The 20,190-nt window shown below is 38.4% G+C and overlaps 2 protein-coding genes across 2 annotated transcripts in view; both read right to left on the bottom strand.

The window, feature by feature from the left end:
• Positions 1-238: 238 nt before the first annotated feature.
• The window catches only part of pigk (phosphatidylinositol glycan anchor biosynthesis, class K), a 45,523-nt gene continuing 25,571 nt past the window's right edge, over positions 239-20,190 (bottom strand). Inside the window, exon 11 of the mRNA XM_044133670.1 lies at positions 239-4,337. Coding sequence (XP_043989605.1) covers positions 4,221-4,337 — 117 coding nt within the window. The 3' untranslated portion in view covers positions 239-4,220. The remainder of the gene's footprint in view (positions 4,338-20,190) is intronic.
• On the bottom strand, positions 11,842-14,335 carry LOC122840890 (trichohyalin-like). Its single transcript, XM_044133669.1, has one exon. It carries the CDS (start codon positions 14,030-14,032, stop codon positions 12,398-12,400), a length of 1,635 nt encoding a protein of 544 aa, XP_043989604.1. The 5' UTR covers positions 14,033-14,335; the 3' UTR covers positions 11,842-12,397.

The raw sequence follows: 20,190 nt of genomic DNA, 5'->3' as shown, positions 1-20,190 counted from the left end.
CACTTCTAAAAGAGTCTGGAAATTTTTTAGCAATAATTTAATGTGTTTTTTTTTTTTAACACTGTGCAGTAAAAGTTATTAAAGTGCATCAAACAAATTAGTTTTTAAAAAATTTACCTTATTTATTCAGATTTTTAGCTTTGTTGTTTTAACCAGGGCTTTACACACCATGTTCTCCCACCAACTAGGGAAGAAAGACTAAAAAGAAATCACAGAAAATAAGAAACAGGAGAAGAAATAAGTGTTGTATCAATAATGCATAAGAAAAAAAGGTTCACAGTGAGGCTGACGCAGCAGCTGCCTTTCCGTACATACAGTTTCATTTCCAGCTTCATCCATTTTCCATTTCAGCCCTGAGGAAGAGTGGCAGCGCCCAGCCGATGAGTGGAGCGCGAGCCAAAGAGCGAAGATAAACTACCTCCGGTTCAATCTATCCGCCTTCAGTCCTCCTGCCAAACAACGAGCCTAATGCAGAGTGGTTACACCGGGGGAAAAAGGTCAAAGAATAAACGTCACGGAGTGAAGATTCATTGGAGAGAGCCGGTTGGTCTCTGGGGGATTCACTGGAGCACAGAGATGCAGACTGGCTGGAGAAAAGCATCACCAAAAACACAATCAGCAGCAGAGGAGCTAATGAATGCTCCAACACGGACTCCAGTTTAGTGAATGGAAACCAGGACGGGTCAGACCACAGCAAAAACACTAGATCTTAGCAAGCAGTTTTAGTCTAGATTCTAGTGCAAATCATATTCACTATGATTTGCACTAGAAATTAGTTTTGTCTTCAAATAAGACAAAACTAAGTTACAAGAAAGCTTTCAGCAAGGTACAGCAGCTTGTTTTGAGTCAAAAAATTTTTAATAATGAGGAAAATGTACTAGATCCACTGGCAGATTATTTCACAAGACATTTTTCCCTTGAAATAATCTGCCAATGGAGCTAGTATTTATTTCAAAATCAATATATAATGTCAAGTATTTATTAATTTAAAGCAAGCTCCCATGTCTTGCTGAAGTTACTTGTAAGTTTTGTCTTTTTTCAAATGTACTAAGATGTTTGCACTAGAAAGTTGAATATTTAGTGTTTCTGCAGGGTGGTGAGGCGTTGGATCGTTATCCTCCATAAGTGTGATTGGCAGGTAAAATGAGTGTAAATGAACCAGATGACATTAAAATCCAGGAGTGTTTGAAGTCAAAAGTAGCGGTTGGACACAAAAATGTGTCTGTTACGGAAAATGCAAAACAATTTGATGTCTATACAGACAGAATCGGTTTATTTTAGATCCACTCTAAGCTACAAGAACAAGACACAAGTCCCTCTTTTTCTTTTATAAACCTTCTTAAATCTGCAGAATGTAACTTAGATAAAAATATGTTCTTTATATATTTGTTTTTGTTATGAGACAGATAATCCGTGAAAAGATTGATCTCTCCATCTTCAGCATGAGTTGCTATTGCCATGTAAAGAAATGAACCAAAAACAACCAATCAGAGCCAGGAGGCGGGTCTTATCGCTGTCAATCAACCTCATGTAATCCTGCTATATGTGCTAATGGTGGAGAAACAACTTTTTGTTACAAGAAAACCGTTTATCTGCTGTTATTGGTCACATGCTAACTAGCCTGAGCATTCACAACATGCTATGCTAGCTGCAGTGTAGCACAGCACAAGTGGGTGATGAAGAGGTTGATTGACAGCACTAAGGCCCGCCTCCTGGCTCTGATTGGTTGTTTCTAGTTAGCAGTGGGAGAAGATGGAGAAGCTCGGTTTTTTCACAGATTATCTGTTTCTAAACTGTCACGACAGTTACAGTTTCAACAAATGTAAAAATAATATATATATATATTTAAAGAAGCTTCACACTGCAGCTTTAAATCTCTAAAGAAGGGATGTGCTCCAATTCTACGTTTGAGTAAAAGTTGCTGGTTGGCTGTGGAGTTACATGCTGTCAAATTAAAATGAAAGCAAAATCATTTGGTTGATAAATAGAAAATTTGAGCAACACAAACTATTCAGATTTTACAACTCTTCTAATTTGTCTGCAGCATTTTACTTTAGTTTCCTCTAAGCATATCAAAGTTACCAATACGCTGAAATAAAGCTGATATTCTTGAATTGTGGACAAGGGCCACACAGAATCATTCTGCCAGCCGCAAACCAGCCCCAGGGCCGCACTTTGGACACCCCTGCAGTAATCTCTCCACATCCAACTCACGACCAATCAGCGTGTTTTTCCTTCTGTGACCCAGCAGACAGTCAGAGTAGCACTTAAACAAATAGGCTGCTGCAGCTGAAATATGCGGGGCAACGTGCTCTCCAAATAAATTAAATTATCTGCAGACTCAGTTCAGTGCATCATAAAGCATGAAGGTGCAACCGAGGAGCAAAACTCTGCATGCGACACAAAAATATATGGAGAAACAGAACAAGTGAAATAGATGAAAAACGGCTGAACATTTAACCATTTGCCAAAATAAAACAAAACCAAACTTCTTGATACGTACATTTTTGGAAAAATTGTTCATATACCTTAAACTTTATCACCTTGTGTAACAAAACTTTTACATATTTTATAGGAATTTTATGTGACAGAGCAACAAAAAGTAGTAAAGAACAAGTGGAAATATGTTTTTATAAAATTCTTACTATTAAAAATGTAAAAAGTGAGTTTGTGTCCAGCCCCTTTTACTCTAAAACCTCAGAATAAATAAAATCCAACCATTTATGTTCAAAAACTATTCGATCAAGTAATCTAGATGGAGAACGTTAGCGAGCAAACGGCATCATGAAGGAACGCAGCAGACGGGTCAGAGAAGATCTTATGGAGTCGTTCCAAGTAAAGTTAGAAAATAAAATCAAACATTCAATCCATCATTTAAATATGGAAAGATGAACGAACAGCAGACCGGAGGCTGTGGCGGACGTCCAACTCAACTGAATATACAACATAATAAATATACAGCAACAACTTACTCTGGAATGGCTCAGTCAAAGTCCAGGCCTTAATCCTAACGTCAATGTAAAAGGAAACTGAAAAGCTAATGTTCAGAATCCCTCTGGGTCGGATCTGACTGACCTCATTTCTGTAGAAAATAGGTAGAAATTTTAGAAAACCTGGGGAAAAATATTAACACACAACCTTTGATTAAGAAAATAATGTAATGACAAGAATAAAGTCGTACAGTAAAACGTTATTCTCATTAATGGACTTTACTCTGCTAATATTATAATTTTATTCTTGTACTTAACATTCTCTTTTACTCCATCCACTCCTCTGTTATGAGTTACTTTTTGTTGCTCTGTCACATAAGATCCTCAGTTACTTTTACAAGACAGCAGCAAGATCCCGATTTTCAAAAATTTCCAAAAGCGCTTAGTCAGCTCTATTTACAAAGCTTACAATGTCATTGACAATTAATAAGATATAAATACATGTTTTCTTTAAGAGTAGAAAACCAGGAACAGATGCTGTTTTTTATTCTCTCCACTGGAAACGTCATAATCAAACAGATAATCTGCAAAAACCCCCAAAAAACTGCAGAAATACAACGCTTAGTCAAAAACAACCAATCAGAGCCAGGGGGCGGGTCTTAGCGCTGTCAATCACCCTCATATTCATTGAGAGACTCCCACTTGTTTTTTGCCAAGCTGAACCTTAGTAAAACACACATAACCTGCCACAAATGCTGCCATCTTTTTTTTTGTATAATACCAAAACGATGGTAAAAATTTTTTATATAAGATTCACATTTTACAACCTAATCACCAAAGTAAAGAAATATCAATAAGAATAGAAAACAACACGCATAACAGAAAAACAAATAAAACATCATTTCCATCCTTAGCACATTGAGCAGCGTACACGAGGATGATTGACAGCACTAAGAGCCGCCTCCTGCCTCTGATTGGCTGTTGTCAGACCACAGTAATGGCTCATGTAGGAAGTGGAAGAGCTACATTTGTTTCACAGATTATCTGTCTTACACTGTCAGGACATGGTGATCGTTTTATTAAAGATGGTTAAAAAAAACAACATATTTTTATAAAAGTTACATACTGCAGCTTTAAAACATAAAAAAAGGCACCAATAGTTTATGGAGCTTTATACAAATCAGTAGTTTCTGTTGCTCATCTTCCCACATATAAAAACCCGTCACAATCTGCAGCTTCAGGAAAGACTCCCCGGGTCCTGGGATGTCCAGCTGCGTCTGCGCCGGATCCTTAGAAGATGTGCTTTAGATGTTTAACACCGTAGGTCTTGAAAAACACCAGCAGGATTAAAGTCCACAGGCCCAGGATGAAGCCGTCAGGAGGATGCCAGTCCTTCTGCTTTGGTTTCTGGTGGAGGCGGGGGAGGCAGAGGAGAGCGGGGTGAGAATGAAGTTTAGTTATGGTGTGTATATCTCCTGTTGAGCCAAACTCTGATTGTTCCGTCATTCACACAGGCAGGCAAGCAGGTAAAGACTCACACACATACACACACATTTACTTTATCTCTTCGAACATTCGGCGTGCGCACACACTCAGGTTCAACGCAGAAAGGCAGGTGGTGCAGCTCATCAGCACGCTTCCCCCGTTTTGTGTTTGTCCCATTCACTGCCACATCATCACTTTGTGCACGATTATACTTTTAAATCCCGCTCATATTAAACATGCAGCTCACAAGTAGCACATTTATATGCTAATGTGGCTGCAATATTCTGCAGAGATGAGATTTAACCTCTAAAAACATCTTCCAAACTCCTCTGCCAGCGACAAAGCTACAGATGCGCTTTGAGGATGTACGCAGGAGATTTCCGCCTGCTGCTCTTGTCCAATCAGAGCGGCACCAGCCAGACCCAGCAGCACCTAACAGGCATAAATTTTACTGTACGTACAACTGTAGGCAGCTGAGGAGAACTATAAGTACCAGGCCGGAGCGGAGACTCACTGCTACTTACTGCACTATACTTTTTACTTTTGAGTAATTCTAAACTATTACAAGCTTGTAGTAAAATTTCTGTTTTCCCAATGTGAGTAACTTCAATGAATGGTCAACAAACACACAGGCACACTTACAGTTTATGTCAAAGTGAGACCTCTTGTTTATACACAAGCTTTGTTTGGAGATCAAGTGAATAAATCGTAAACACTAAATATTGTTATTTTAAGCATTTCCCTTTGTTCTGACATATTTACACAAACGTATTGTAAGTATTAGTTTTAAAGCTTAATGTTGAAAATAATAATTTGATAGCGTTTCTTTTAAACAATCAAACATTTGTCTCAATTTTTTTTATTTTAGTCTTTAAAATTTTAGACTTATAGGCTACATTTATATTTTAAAATATTAGATTGGTGTAAAATCTTACTGCCAGTTTAATAAGACACAAATAAATTTAAAAAAATGCTAAAAATGCTAAAAAAAAACAAAAAAATGTTTATACCAGAAGCGGCCATTTTGGATTCTGAACTCTGGATGTCTTGGTGAGTTTTCACTTTCCCAGTTTGATTTCCAACTTCAGGGGATTTTCTTGAATTTCTCACTGGGAATTTGTAAATAAATTGCACCATATTTCCACTTAAAGGGAAGAAATCTGACAAATCACAGCCCAGCTGGGAGTCATGTGACTCTGGTGAGGTAAGTGTAAACTCAAATATTGGATCTTTGGTGTGAAGGTTTGTACTTTTATAAACAAGACGTCTATTAAAAAAATGCCTTTATAGAAGCATGTATGACTCCAATAGAAATCTGTATTCAGTCATACCTGATTCCAGAACAATGTACAGCTAGTTTTATTGTAGAAGAGGATCTGCATGTATTTTTGCTATGAACGGTCGAGTTTTATCAGCATCTTTACATGCAAAAACATTCAGACTTCATGGACAGAAACGATTCTGAGCTCCTACATGAAATCACAGAAATAAGCAGTGTACTTCAAACCTCCAAACATTTCATGGTTGTGAATATACCCAGCAATCACTGCATTATACCCGGCCTATAAGGGTAACAAGCAAAATTGCCATGCAGACAGAATATTTCATCTAATCTTGATGACTCCCTGGTAGTATTTCAGTTTGTGAAAGAGTCCAATTGCCTTCCAATTTCACTCAAGTAGGAAGTCTCGTATATTTGCTGAATTTCTCCTTCACCCAAGAGGCAAGTAGTGCTGAATTGGCATATGTGGAGTGGATTCCTCTGCTCTATTTGTGTGCACATACAAATGAGAGCCTGGCAAACCGAGTGCTGAAGCATGCGCCCAATGTCCAGTGTCTGAAATTACCTCCCGCTGAGCATCGAATACGAGTAAAATCTGCCTTTGGCACCAGCTGACGGTAACATTTGAAGACTGGGGTTATATTCAGGTTTAATCTTCTCACTGCCTGTACGTCCACCAATCAACGAGAGCTAAACAATGACCCAGAAAGGCTTTTCAGGATGCGACTGAGGAGTAAAAACGGCACATTTCAGCGAGAAGAAAAGGGGGCATGATGAGCTTGACCTTGCAGAACCATAAAAACATTTCTTAGAAAATTACACAAGGTCGGCATTTGAAATTACTGTGATTAAATAATTTCAAATAATGAATTTCTCTTGCTTGATACGTTCAAAGTGATTTCAAATTCCTTTCACATGAGTAGTTGTTGGCAAGGCCAAACGTTAATTTCTCGTTGTGTGTGACGAGTTGGCCCATGGCTCTCTCTCTATGTGTGTGTGTGTGTGTGTGTGCGTGTGCGTGTGTGTGTGTGTTCAAGGCCGTCACTTTAACCCAAACTTCAGGTTGTGTGACAACGCTGCCAATTTCCAGCCAAGAGAGGCTGAGGACAGCAGCAAAATTGGATTATGTCTGGGTCCAAATTTATTTAACAGCTCAATCAAGTCAAATCAATAGAGCTCCGCTGCCATCCAGGAATGCTAAAGCAGCAACTGGGAAGTAATTGTGGCCCACGCTAGACATGCTTTTATAAGGAGAGAATAATGTTGGAGAAAGTGATGGCTGGAAGCTGTTAAAGCTGCTAATTAAAAGTTGCTCCTGGATAAAAATATTTCCTCATGTTATGTATTTTATAGAGATTTGATCAGGGATTTGCAGAATAAGCATCTCATTTGCTGAGCTGCTGTCACCTTGTTAAGATCTACATAAAAATAAACACAGCTACAGTCAAGTCGTAAATCTGTCGTCACTGTGACCTGAACTTTCCCTCAGCTTTGAGTTATTCCTTCTTCTTTTGGTTAAGAAATCCATCGTCTTCAACTGTTTCACAACATTCACAGTGCAGATCATATTTGCAGCAAAAGTGCGGCACTGCAAACACACACACATAAAACACAAGTTTCTAGTGCAAATACAGCTCTGGACAAAATCTTCCCGAGTTAAAACTTTGGTATTGTTGTTTCTAAATTAATATGAACTTTGTTTTATTTATTATTTGAGGTCTCTAAGCTCTGCATTATCTTGACCATTTTCTGCTAATAAATACAAAATTTTTGCTTTGAATTTCAGAGACATGTTGTCAGGAATTCATAGAATAAAAGAACAATGTTCATTTTACTCAAACATAAACTTATAAAAAGTAAAATCAGAAAAACTGATCATTTTAAATGTTCTTTTAATTTTTTCCAGAGATGTATCTTAGTACACTTGAAATAAGAAAACTAACTTAAAGTAACTTTTCATCAATATATAGGAGCTCATTTAAAGTCAATAATATTTTAATATCAACAAAAGAATACTAGTTCCACTGGCAGATTATTTCACTTATAAGTGAAATAATCTTCAAGTGAGAGCACTATGTTTTTAATCAACACTAAGGAATTATTTATTTAAAACAAGCTCCTATATCTTGCTGAAAAGTTACTTGCAGGTTTTGTCTTACATCATGTGTACTAAGATATTTGCTTCACAAACTAGACAAAATAATTGATTAGATTCTGTGTTTTTTAAGTGTAACTACATTATTTCATTGTGGATCAGCGATTTTTGTGGGGCTACAAAACTAATTTTAATTGAGAGAATTCCTCAAAAAGTGCTTATAAATTACTATTTTAGTGCTTTAAACAAAAAATATGCATTATTCTGCAAAGTGGAAATCATTTTAGCGCTGCTGAAGAAGGTAACATCTACAGACTCTTAATTCTGCTGTGGGGCTTCAGCCAATCAGCATCAAGAGAAACAAATGCTGAATTTTTGTTCAAGTATTTTAGAAACGGTCCACAGAAAATTTGTCGCAATAAGTAATTAATCGCATGATAAATTCAAATGAGAGAGACTATTTTCATTCTGATGATTAATAATTTTTTAGGGCGATTATGTTTAGAGATATTTCATAATCCATTTCATTGATGGTTTTGGTTTGCTGACATTTTATTTCCATTTAACTGTTTTTGGTTGTTGGGTTTTATTTTAGAAAGTCAAAACATTTTCCAGTTCAAGAGCATTTTTTACAAGTTTATTGGTCTTTGAGGGAGTGAATTTCCATTATTATTATATTGTCAATATATTATTTTAAAATAGTCTCAAAATAACAATATTATCGTTTATCACAATAATTACCGGGACAATATATTGTCCAGCAAAATTTGTTACAGTGACAGACTGACAAATAGCCAGATTTTTTGTTAATAATTTGGATTTGCGTTCCAAAGAAAAATATGCTAATGTACTGAGAAGTCGGGGAATCCACTGTAGTCCCAATGAAAAGGCTTTTTCTTAAAAGTAAAAACCCAAAATATTTTGTGTTTCCAGTAATAGATTTCCAGATGGTGCCATTATATATATAGCACACCATCTTCAAAACATTCAAGTCGAAACTTTTTCTACGCTTTGAAAAGAAAGAGAAAGGAAGAAGAAGTTTTTCATGAGGTTTAGTTTTTCTGACAGAAAAATATGATGGTGCAGACAACAGACATGCCTTAATTCACAGAAACATCAAATATTCTTCTGGCTTTGACATTTTTCCAGACAGTTCCAGTTAACTTTGCTGAGCTTGAAAGGATCTGCCATTGAGAAACGGAAAAGCCCACAAACCTTGTAGAATAAAGTATAAAGAATATTTAAGGTTGTCAAAAGTGATTCAACTGAACTCAAGAGATCCACGGTTTGGGATACAGCAGGCTTTAATTTCTATTAAATAAAAAGGAAATTTTCATTTTCCTCTGCTGTCGGAACTGTTTGGGCCATTGAGAACAAAAAATAATAAATTTTTAGGATGAGTTTCAAACACTTGAAAGGGTCTGAAACTTTTCTGTCACCACTGAATCCTCTGTAGAAATTATCTAGCAAACCAAAAGCTCAGCTTCAGAATAGCAGAAATAATGAAGCTCAAACTAAAAAGGGATGCTTTTAGCATCACAATCAATGGTGCTTTTGTTAGAGATTGACAGAAACTGCAGGAAACATCTCAGACGAGAACAAATGTGGTCTTATTTGTCTAACAGATACGAGAGTGGGTGTTTAGTCCAAAAATATCCTGAATTAGCCAGTAGAGAAAGGCTTATTTCTAACTAAAGGTAAGGGAGTCTTTTGTGACGAAGGACAAGTGTCTGAAAAAGAGTCAAACTGAGAGGAAGTTTATTCAGAGAGTCCACGCTTTTCTACTCGTCTTAAATTGATGTAATTAGAGCTGTCTGATTATGATGAAGGACTGCAATCTGAGAAAAAAACTGAGAGACCTGTTTATCCTACAGGATTTAACAAAAACAACGTAAAATAAATGTGCTGCTAACAGGAGATGAAAAAAGAAACATGAGCTGAAATCCGCTTTATAGTCAGTCTTATTAATTCTGCCAAATTTAAACACATCAACACAGAGCTCCTGTAAAGAGCTCCTGTGATCTGGATCACAAGCTGAATTGGGACCGATTCATAGCTGAATTTCTTCACGTGAATGAAGAAAATACATGGACACTCTTAACCAATGTGCAAGAGAAGTATAAATTAACAAAATGGCTGCTGTGAAGATATGAGACGGAGAATGGAAACATGCCAGATGATGACAAGCTGCCTCTGATCTTATACTGCAATATAGTTCAGTACCCAGTGAACAGGAAGAGTGTTTACAACACGGAGGAGCTTTGCAGCCTGAAATCTATGGAGGCATACAATCAATGTTTAAACGGATTTGTAAAGAAAATACGAACTCTTCGCATGAACAACAAGGTTCTGGTGACTGGCAGAGTAAGTACATGTAGTAACATAGACATAGACCACATGTCTCTCTTAGCTAGCAAATAAAAGCTACATTAGCTAAGCTAATTTTCATAGTTTGGCAGTAAGCTAAGTGCTACAGTAAATATCACCAATATTGATCTTAGTATTATACAGAGGTGGGTAGAAATTGTAACTGAGTAAAGGTTGTAATGTACTTATGTTTATACGTTAGATAAGAACTAGAAAATTTTAAAAAGTTTAAATGGGGCCTGCCAAAGTGCGCCTGCCGGTCTGGACCCGGCGTTCCGACGCTGAAAGTTAGCATCGATGCCATAGAAAGCTGCAGCACGATCGACGGCATGAGGTGAATCGCGAGAACGAAATGTCTTTGCTAATGCTAACGTTTAGCCAAAACGTTAGCATTAGCAAAGGCATTTCGCATTTTGGCTAATATTAGTCAAAATGCTAATTGAGCTAATTAGCATTTTAGCTAAGTGCTAATTAGGTAAATTAGCATTTAGCCTTTTCTACAGGTTTTCATGTTAAATTGCACTTTTTTGTTAAGTTTCTTATATTATCTTGAATCTGTATTTCTAAATAAAGACTAACTCAAAGATCACACAGTAACTTTTATTTTTGATAAAAATGTTTTTTTCTTCTAACAAACAAACCAGATAAAACAAGTTTGAGCTTCTTCATGGTCCAGAGTATTAAATTATGATTACAATTATAATCTAATATTATGTACAGATTAAACTCTAATCTTCAATTAACATCCTGGAACCTGAAGAAATCTAAACTTGTTAAATCAGCTTTTTTCTGTTTGGTATAAAAACAAAAACAGGATTTATCAAATAAAAACAGGTGAATGGACTGAACTTGTGTTGATCCTTGCTGGTCATGTTGACACTCAAAGAGCTTCACACTACAGTCACATTCACACACATTTACACACACATGCAGGTCGGGGGGCAACTTGCCTCTAAGTGCCCCGCCCTGGGGCAGTTCAACATGTGGCTGAGGAAGCTGGAATCGAACTTGCAACCTTCTGGTCACAAGACGACCACTCTACCCGCTGATCCACTGTCACCCTAAAACAGCCACTGCATGATCCTTTTTATAATCTTTTTAAAATTCAGGTTTAAACAGTTTAATGAGCTACAATTCAGTGCAATTTAATATAAAAAGTGTGTAGAAAAGGTCAACTAAAGGTCAAACCATAACAGCCCAAGTACAGTGAAAATAAACAGAAATCATTACTATTAAAAGAAAACATTTTAACTCTTAAATCAATACGTTGCTATAAATATTGAGCCCAGTGTTGTTGTGGCTCTAAACCAGTGAAGGGAAAAGGGCAAAACGTAACATTCAGCTAATTCAGTTAATTTGACAAGTTTAACAATAAAAAGACAGATTATTGTTTGGAGTCTCTGAAAGTGTTTTGGGTCGATTTGCAGCGACCAACTGACCTGACCGACATGTTTTAGGAGATGTGGGGGAAACCGGAGCACCCGGAGAAAACCCACGCAAACACGGGGAGAACATGCAAACTCCACACAGATGGTCTCTGTGAAGACGCAGCGCTAACCGCTGCACCACCGTGCTGCCCTCGTTTTTTCCAATTGGGTTGGGAGGGGATCTATTTTCTAGTTTGTAAATGGGGGAAAAACTTTATAAATTTGGTCTTGACAGAGCGTCGCATGGCGCCCCTGCATGCGTTCGATTCCAGTCCTCGGTTCGACTCCTGCACGTCTTTCTCCTCCTCTAAATGTCACAATCAAGAACTTTAGACATGTTCATCTGACCAGTTAATCTGACCAGTTAATCTGACCAGTTAATCTGACCAGTTCAACAATAAAACTGGACTTTATGGTTTGGAGTCTCTTAAAGTGTTTTGGGTCGATTTGCAGCGACCAACTGACCTGACCGACATGTTTTAGGAGATGTGGGGGGAAACCGGAGCACCCGGAGAAAACCCACGCAAACACGGGGAGAACATGCAAACTCCACACAGACGGTCTCTGTGAAGACGCAGCGCTAACCGCTGCACCACCGTGCTGCCCTCGTTTTTTCCAATTGGGTTGGGAGGGGATCTATTCTCTAGTTTGTTAATGGGGGACAAAACTTTTCCGTTTTAAATGTTAAATTTGACGGAGCGTGGCATGGCGCCCCGTTCACAGAGGCTACAACCTCCATGGGTTCGATTCCTCTTTTCCTCTCTTCTCTAAATATCAAAATCAAGAACTTTAAACTTGTTCTTGATCGTCTTCACTGTTTTGTTTTTTTCAATCGCAGCATGTTTCGTACCTTTTTCCAAATTGAAATTTTAGATTTTTTCTTTTTGCCGTCCCACTTGGTTTGAGTGTCTGGATGATCCAATTCCTCCAGGACGGTTTTTGCAACGATCTTGGTCTCATTTGTGGGTTCTGGATCCGTTGAACAATCTGATAAAGGTTCTCCTGAGAGTTCCTCTGATGAAACCTTTGGACTCGAGGCTTTAACTGGGTCCACTTGGCTCTGTGAGTCTTCCTCCATCTCTTTGGAAACTGTGATGGGTTTTGGTTGGAAATCGTCTTTCTCGTCTCTCAGCGTGTCGGGCTGCAGAAGATCCTCCTTTGCTCCCTCCAAATCAGTTTTCACACCACTAATCTCCTGCTGGTGTTGTTCTGCTTGTTGTTTGAGTGCAGTGTCATAGGTTTCATACCAACAGTTTAACTCCTGGTACAAACCTTCAACATTCTCCAGCTCAGCCTGGGCATTTCTTTCCTTCTCCAGCAGGAATTTGATCTCTGTTGTTGTGTTCTTTTGGAGGACGGCATATTCGGCTCTCAGGTTGTCCAGAAGTGCCTTGTCCTCCTCTGATTTGTCTAGAAGAGCTTTTCTCTCCTGCTTCATCTCTTCCTGGTATGTTTCAACCTGCTGCTTCAAATGCATAGTGTCTGTTTCATACCTGCTTTTTAGCTCTTCGTATGAAATGTGAACCTGATGCAGTTCATGGAGCATCTGCTCCTCCCTCTTTTGCCGGATTGTAATTTCTCTAGACATTGTTTGGAAGAGCTCCTCCTTCTCTGCTCTCAGGTTATTGATGTCTTGTTTTAGTCCTGAAATTTCGCTTTGATAGTTGCAGTTGAGTTTGTCATATGAATTTTTGAGCTGATACAATTCTTCCTTCAAAAGTGTCTCGCTGTCTTGCAGGACTGCGACCTTTTGTGACATATCTTGAAACATTTTGTCCTTTTCAGCTCTCAGATTCTCCAGCAGCCGTTGTTCCTCCCTCAGCCTTACTTCATAAAACTTTTGTGACTCGGCCTCCTGCCTCACTAGTGTAACTTCGGCTTCATACTTGGAGCTCAGCTCCTTGTATGAAGTCTGGAGTTGATTCAGTTCTTCTTGGAGGGCCTCACTTTTTTTTCTCTCAGCCTGTACTTCAGCTAAAAATGCTTCCTGGCTGAGGAGGTGGGTCACCTTTAACTCCTCATATTCTTCTTGCAAGGACTTCTTTTTCATGTATTTCACATTCTCATGAAACTTGGGAGCAATGACCGCAGCGTGAAGGACTGCTGGATCACTGGACTTGTCTTCTCTCTTTTCTCTCTCTTCTCTCTCTAGTTTCTCTAGTTCCCTCTTTGCCTCTTCGGCCTCTTTGAGAAGCCTTTCTCTGAGAGCTTCCTGCTGTTTTAACTTTAGCTCCATCTCTTCCAGCTCGGCCTCCAGGTCGGCCATGCTTTGGTTGTCTTCTAACCTGGCGTTCTCCATTTCCAGGCAGGAGTTCTGTCTTTGGATTTCCTCATCTAAGATATCCTGGTGTGCAGAAGGGAAGCTGCCTCGGGGGTTTTGCTGGACTCCCCTTCTCGCCTGGGGTACCATCATTTTGTTGCGGTAACTCTGAAATAGTTGAAACATTTCTCCTAAATACGATCACTAAAATTGTCGATTCGTAAACTACCTGAAAGAACTTTGCGCACGTCTGAACTGGTCAGTGTTATTGCAAGCAATGAAAAATATGCAGAATTGTGTTACATACAATTCTGCAGTTGATGACATCACAGACTGCATCGCCAGTGACATCACAGAGTCTTCCATTGCTGGCGGTGTGACATCATTCCACCACCAAATATCTTCGTCTTTATTCTTGTTTACATTCAAAATAGTCCATGTTTTTATCCCAACTCATTTCTATTTTGGGCCAGATCAAAAATCTGAATGTTCATAAAGGGCCTGTTGTGCCAGAACATAGATAAAAACCAACTAGAGAATTTCGGAAGAAATTTAAATGGGGCCTCCCAAAGTGCGCCTGTCAGTCTGGACCCGCCGTTCCGACGCTGAAAGTTAGCGTCGATGCCATAGAAAGCTGCAGCACGATCGACGGCATGAGGAGAATCGCGAGAACGTGGACTGACACGGACTTGCGCCACTCCGCGTGTTAAAATGAGACAAAGTATTTTTCTTTAATAACAATGTTTAATCCCAAAAAAGTTAAAATAAATATTTACCCGTCACTAAACCAGCAACTGTGCTGGTCATTTTTTAGAGTTTTAAGAAATAAAGACTGCTCTCAACGTGAACATTTTTGGCACTAATGGAAAAAGTTTGGACACCCCTGTGTTTGGGTATAAAGCACAAATGAAGTCACTATCTGTCAGACATCACAAGACTCTTCAGACAGCCTTAAAATAGAAAAGAAATTCAATTACAGCTGATTTGATTTTCCTTTACTGCAAGTCAGCTAAAGGCAAACACTGTCAAACTCAATTACTATTATATTTCTAATAGCAAATTGTGATCTTTTTTTCTGTCTTACAAACTAGCCAAAAAAAAAAAAACAACCACGTCTCTTTATCTATACAGAATCACATTCCTTGGAAACAGTTTTCCTTTTATAATCATGAAACTGTGATCAGAGTAGATAAAACCAGAAAATTCCTGAAGAAATTTAACTGGGGCCTGCCAAAGTGTGCCTGTCGGTTTGGACCCAGCGTTCTGATGCTAAAAATTTCCATCAATGCTAAGCTTAGCTCAAAAATTCAAAAGAAGGATGTGGAGAATCACAAGAATGTTGACTAACATGGACATGCACGATTCAGCATGATAATCAGCTCACTAGCATGTTGTCTATACTTGACTTACACCATTAAGTATACTAAACATGGGTAATAAGTCAGAAAAATAGCTAATAGCTTATTTAAGTTAAAAGGCTAATGCTAATGAACTGCCTTGCTGTGCAAGGCAGTTCCCTAACCTGAGAGAAACAGATAATGCAGAATCATTTTATTGCACCGCCTGCGGCGGTGCACTGACCTGAGGGTCATATTGAGGCTTTTATTTTGAAATTTGCAGAAAGCTTCATTATAAATGCCCACACTAATCCATTGTGTAAGAGTGCTTTGGATAAACCAGTCACATAAAGCCAAAAAGAGCAAATACATGATGTAAAAATTGCCAAGGCTTTTATTTTGAAATTAGTGTTAAGCTTCATTTGGAAGGGCCAAACTCATCCCATGTGTAACAGTGATTGTGTTGAATCGGTTCTATAATGCTCAAAACACAAGTAGTTCTAAAGGCCAGCGCAGACCTCCTCTGTAGTAACTGACAGTTCCACCATGTTGTAGTTCTAACCTTCAGTCTTTGTAGTTCTAAAGAGCAGCTCAACTGTCATGAGAATGAAACACACAGGGAGAGACGGAATCCTAATAGTTTTAAGCAGTTAGTTTTTCTGATCAAAGCAGGCCGAACATCTCCTTACCTAAATGCTGCCAATAGCATGTGGAGTATCATTTGAATGTTGTCTGTAATTGACTTACTCCGTTCAGTATATTTAAAATGACTAATGGAGCGTCAGTTACCCTGGCGCATGATTTTGCTCTGAAGCACCTTGACAGAAAACCGTGAGACCTAGAAAAAAATCAAACACATTTTACCGGAGCAGGCATGCGTATCAATGTCATGACCGAGTTTGATATCGATAGGGAAATATTTGTGGGCGTGACGGCGATTTCAAAATTGTTTTGGGGTCAGAAATCTGCTTAAATTCTCACTCTAGAAAAGCGGCAGTTGGTGTCAGTTATGCTCTGCGTTTCGAAAGCTGGAAATTTTATTCGTTTTTTGCTTTTTACTTTGCCATCGTAAGTCAGATTCCCAATAAAAATAATAGCTCCCTTCCCGGGAACGAGCCGCACGTTTTGATACCACTTTTGTGGGTGGGCTCGCAGCGGTACGAGCCGCATTCCGGGTGACGGAATAAAAATAAATAAAGAAAGAAAAAATAAAGAAACGTTCTACTGGTTGTAGAACAATAGGTGCCTGCCATGCAATGCATGGAGGCACTGCTCTCCTTATGCATTGCTATGGGGCAGGCCCCAACAAGGCAAGAGTTAGTTCTAAGGTTGTAGCTTCTTTATTGTTGTCATAGCAACTCCATAGCAACCACCTGCCAAGATGGGCGTCAGTTCCAAAGTTCCCTGCAGTGTGGAGTTAGATGGGGAGGACTATGTGATGCTTTCTTTTATTCGTGCTGACCCTGAATGACTGGCTCTGCTTGAACTTTTATAAGTTTCAAAGTTTTTTTGTTTTCTTTTTCTTTGTTGTTTTAAAAGAGCTTTTTAGTGAATCACAAGCCACCATTTCAGAAAGCTTCAACTGTTTCCCAATATTTTATTCTGGTTCAAATGGGCACACACCCGGAGCAAAAGTGATCTTCCCTACTGAGACTTTGACAAAAACCACCTGAAATATGATTGGCAGCTAGTTCAAACAGTGACTAACGTCAAAGAGCATCAATATAGGGGAAACATGCTGGGCTTTCCTGCTGTTTATTTCACAGGTGAGGCGGCAGAGTGACCAGAGCAAAGAGAAAAGCAGCAATGAGAAATTACACTGGCTAAACAACAACTGGCCATGAACGTTTGTGAGAGGATTGTGAACATCTGTCCATCGGGGGCAGATAACTGCAGGAACAATGGTAGCTAGAGGAGTATGCAAGTCTGTTATTTGTGTGAATGTACACATGTGTGTGTGAGGGTTTATATAAGAGGATGTCCTCGGGGTAAAGAAGAGCAAAAGGAGATTGATCAAGTGTGACAGGTCGCCACATCAGCAAACCCAACAAGGAGAGGACAATATGTCATCTGGTAAACAAAGAGGGAGGGAAATTTCAGATAAAACCTGAAGAAAGAAAGAAAAAAAAATCTCTAAAGGGTTGAACCATATGGCTGTAAAACATATCGCGATATAAGCGTTTCATATCAGTCAGTATCGACAATTATTGATCGGTTTTTTGTTTTAAATATACGAAAGGATGCTAAACTGGTGGTCTTACCTTTTCTGTTTTATTTACAGTTTCCACTCGACACCGTTCTTTTTATTTTTAAGCAGTTATGAGGCACAGTGGCGAAACCTTAAACTTCTGCTGTGCCAGTTACTCAAGTTGTTGCTAGGTAACCAAAGAGTGAGAGAGTTAGAGGATTCCCCAAGGTTAAGCAGCTAAGGTTTTTCCTCTGCTTACATCTCCCAGAATGCTGTGCGGTTCTGGACCGGAGTTCAATGAATATTCTATCAGATGTATTATCTATTAATACCGACAACATCATTTTTTGTCCAGCCATATGTCTGCAAAATGTTGTAAATTGTCATTAATGACAACAAAGTCAATGTTTAAATCCAAGGCGTCCACAATTTTTGTTACATGGACCAAAACCATTAACTGAAGGATTCTTGTTTGTTTTTTTTTAACTAAAGGTTTTAAGAATTTGGTCCGGCTCTACAACAACTAAGCATTAAATATTTTAATTAAACAAAAAAATACTCAGATATTTAGTAGGAAATGTACGGCTCTGTAAAAAAAAAACTAAGAGCTCCACTGAACCACATTGAAAACCTCATGATTATTCCACCAAATATTGATTTCAGAACTTTTCCTGAGTTAAAACATTAATATTGCTGTTATTTGAGGAAGAAAGCACCTGATCATTTTCCTTATTTTGGTCATTTCTCATTTTCTGCAAATAAATACAAAACTTTTGCTTGGAATTTCAGAGACATGTCAGTAGTTCATAAAAACAATGTTCATTTTACTCAAACACAAGTATAAAAAGAAAAATCAGAGAAACTGATCATTTTAAGTGGTCTCTTAATTTTTTTCCTGAGCTGTATTCATGAATCATTGTAGATACAAAACCTCCCAACAGTTTTACTTTAATGAAAGAAAAGCAACAATTTTACTAATTTATTTTAGACTCGACTGAAGTAAAGTGAAAGATTTAGTCTTTTCTAAGCAATAAAAACATGATTTAGGTCACTCTATTTTAAAAAGTTTGAATAGTTTTGTCCTAGTTAAATAAAAAAAGTCTCCATCTGCATCAACCATCTAATGAGATAAATTTACGTCATTCAGCACAGAGTGTCCGTCACAAAGCCCCAATCTCAGTCTGATAAACACTTTCCTACAATCCTGACTCACTTATTCCAGTTCTGACTGGAGGAATGGGCCAAAACCACAGAAAACTATTGTGAGAGGCTTTTGAGACGACTGCAGCCAAGTAGAAACAGTATATTTCAATTTGAATGTTTTGAGTTTGATTCCAGCTTCCTCTTTCCTTCATCCCTCCTCCAAACATGGAGAAGCATCATTCAGTTTCTATGCACCACAAACCTCTAACAAACGTCTAGAAAACTGTCAGACAGCTGAAACGCTGAGTTTTTTAAATCTAGACTAAACACCTGCCTGGTTAGAGTTGCTATTGAACCATAATCAATAAAACATTAATGAATATTTTGATGTGTAACGATGGAACTTGACTAAATGTAATGTTTCAATTGTTGACTTTGTGTTTTTATGATGTAAATTATTTTGAACTGCCTTGTCGCTGAAATGTGACATACAAGATATGTGTGTGTGACATATAAGATAAGATTGATTGATTGATTGATTGAAGGCATTTAATGCCAACTTGCCCACTGATCTTTGTATCTCGATGTATAAAAGGTGTGCAACTGGGTGAAAAGGAAATGAAAACATAAGGCAGGTAATAAAACTATAAACTGCATTGAGGTTGGAGCTAGAAAAAAAAAAGTGTTGAGTGTTCAATGACCTTCACTGACACTGAATGGCAAGGACCTACACTCTGGTTTTAAATATGGGCCGTGTTGTGTGTTTAATTCACCAATAAAATCAATTAACAGTTTCTCATCTGACTGATTGGTGCTAATTAACATGATGCTAATAGCCGTCGAGGGAAGTCTGACACGTCTCGTCAAACATTTGCAGCAAGGACAAAACCGAAAGAAATTTATGTTGAGCGGATCAGAATAAAGCAGCAGCCGGCTCTGAGCGCCGCTGAGACACTTCATTGTATTGCCTTGTTATTTACGCCCCCAGCAAGTGCTGAGACAGTCAAAGTAGTGGGTGTATTATTTTCTCATGAAGAATGTCTTGCTTTTCTGGAGAACGTTAATGGAAATTTCAGAGCATCAAAAATAAATTCCTGCAGATATTTGATGAAACAGACGGGGAGACTGGGTTTGGCCTGTGATCTAAATCCCAACATCCGCGTTTTGGAAGAGCGTCATTGTTGCAGGCCGATTTGAGGACATGAGGATTTGAGAGGAACGGGGAGGGTGGCGAAGCATTAATTTTCACTATTTCCATTTTCAATTCTCCCGAGCCATATGGGGTGGCATCAAGCTGGCAAAGGAACAAATAACAATTTGACGCCAGAGACCAGAGCTCACAGCAACGGATAGAGTGGGGGGGAAAGTACAATACATGGGAGAGAAAGGGAAGGGAAATGAAGGATAAGAGAGAAGTTGAGTTATTTCCAGGACTGAACATAATGTGATTAGATGCTGGCAACAGGAGAAGTGAGAAGACTGACAGAGACAGTGGCACTAACTTCAATGACAGGACATTAATCAACCCAGCACCCACACACACGCTCACGCAATGAGACGTTTGTTTACACAACACACAACTTTTACATATCGACTGTTTGTCAATCTGATGACTTTTCTATTTCAAGCCACTGTCTGATCTACCAGAAAAGAAATGAAGCATTTTTTTAGATTGA

This window comes from Gambusia affinis, linkage group LG12 (genome assembly GCF_019740435.1).
Source record: "Gambusia affinis linkage group LG12, SWU_Gaff_1.0, whole genome shotgun sequence".
Classification (NCBI taxonomy): domain Eukaryota; kingdom Metazoa; phylum Chordata; class Actinopteri; order Cyprinodontiformes; family Poeciliidae; genus Gambusia; species Gambusia affinis.
Note: the sequence above shows the minus strand (reverse complement) of the source record. Positions and strands in the feature narration are given on the sequence as shown.

Coding starts and splice junctions, on each gene's coding strand:
- LOC122840890 (XM_044133669.1), bottom strand. CDS start 14,032: ATGTTTCAACTATTTCAGAGTTACCGCAACAAAATGATGGTACCCCAG.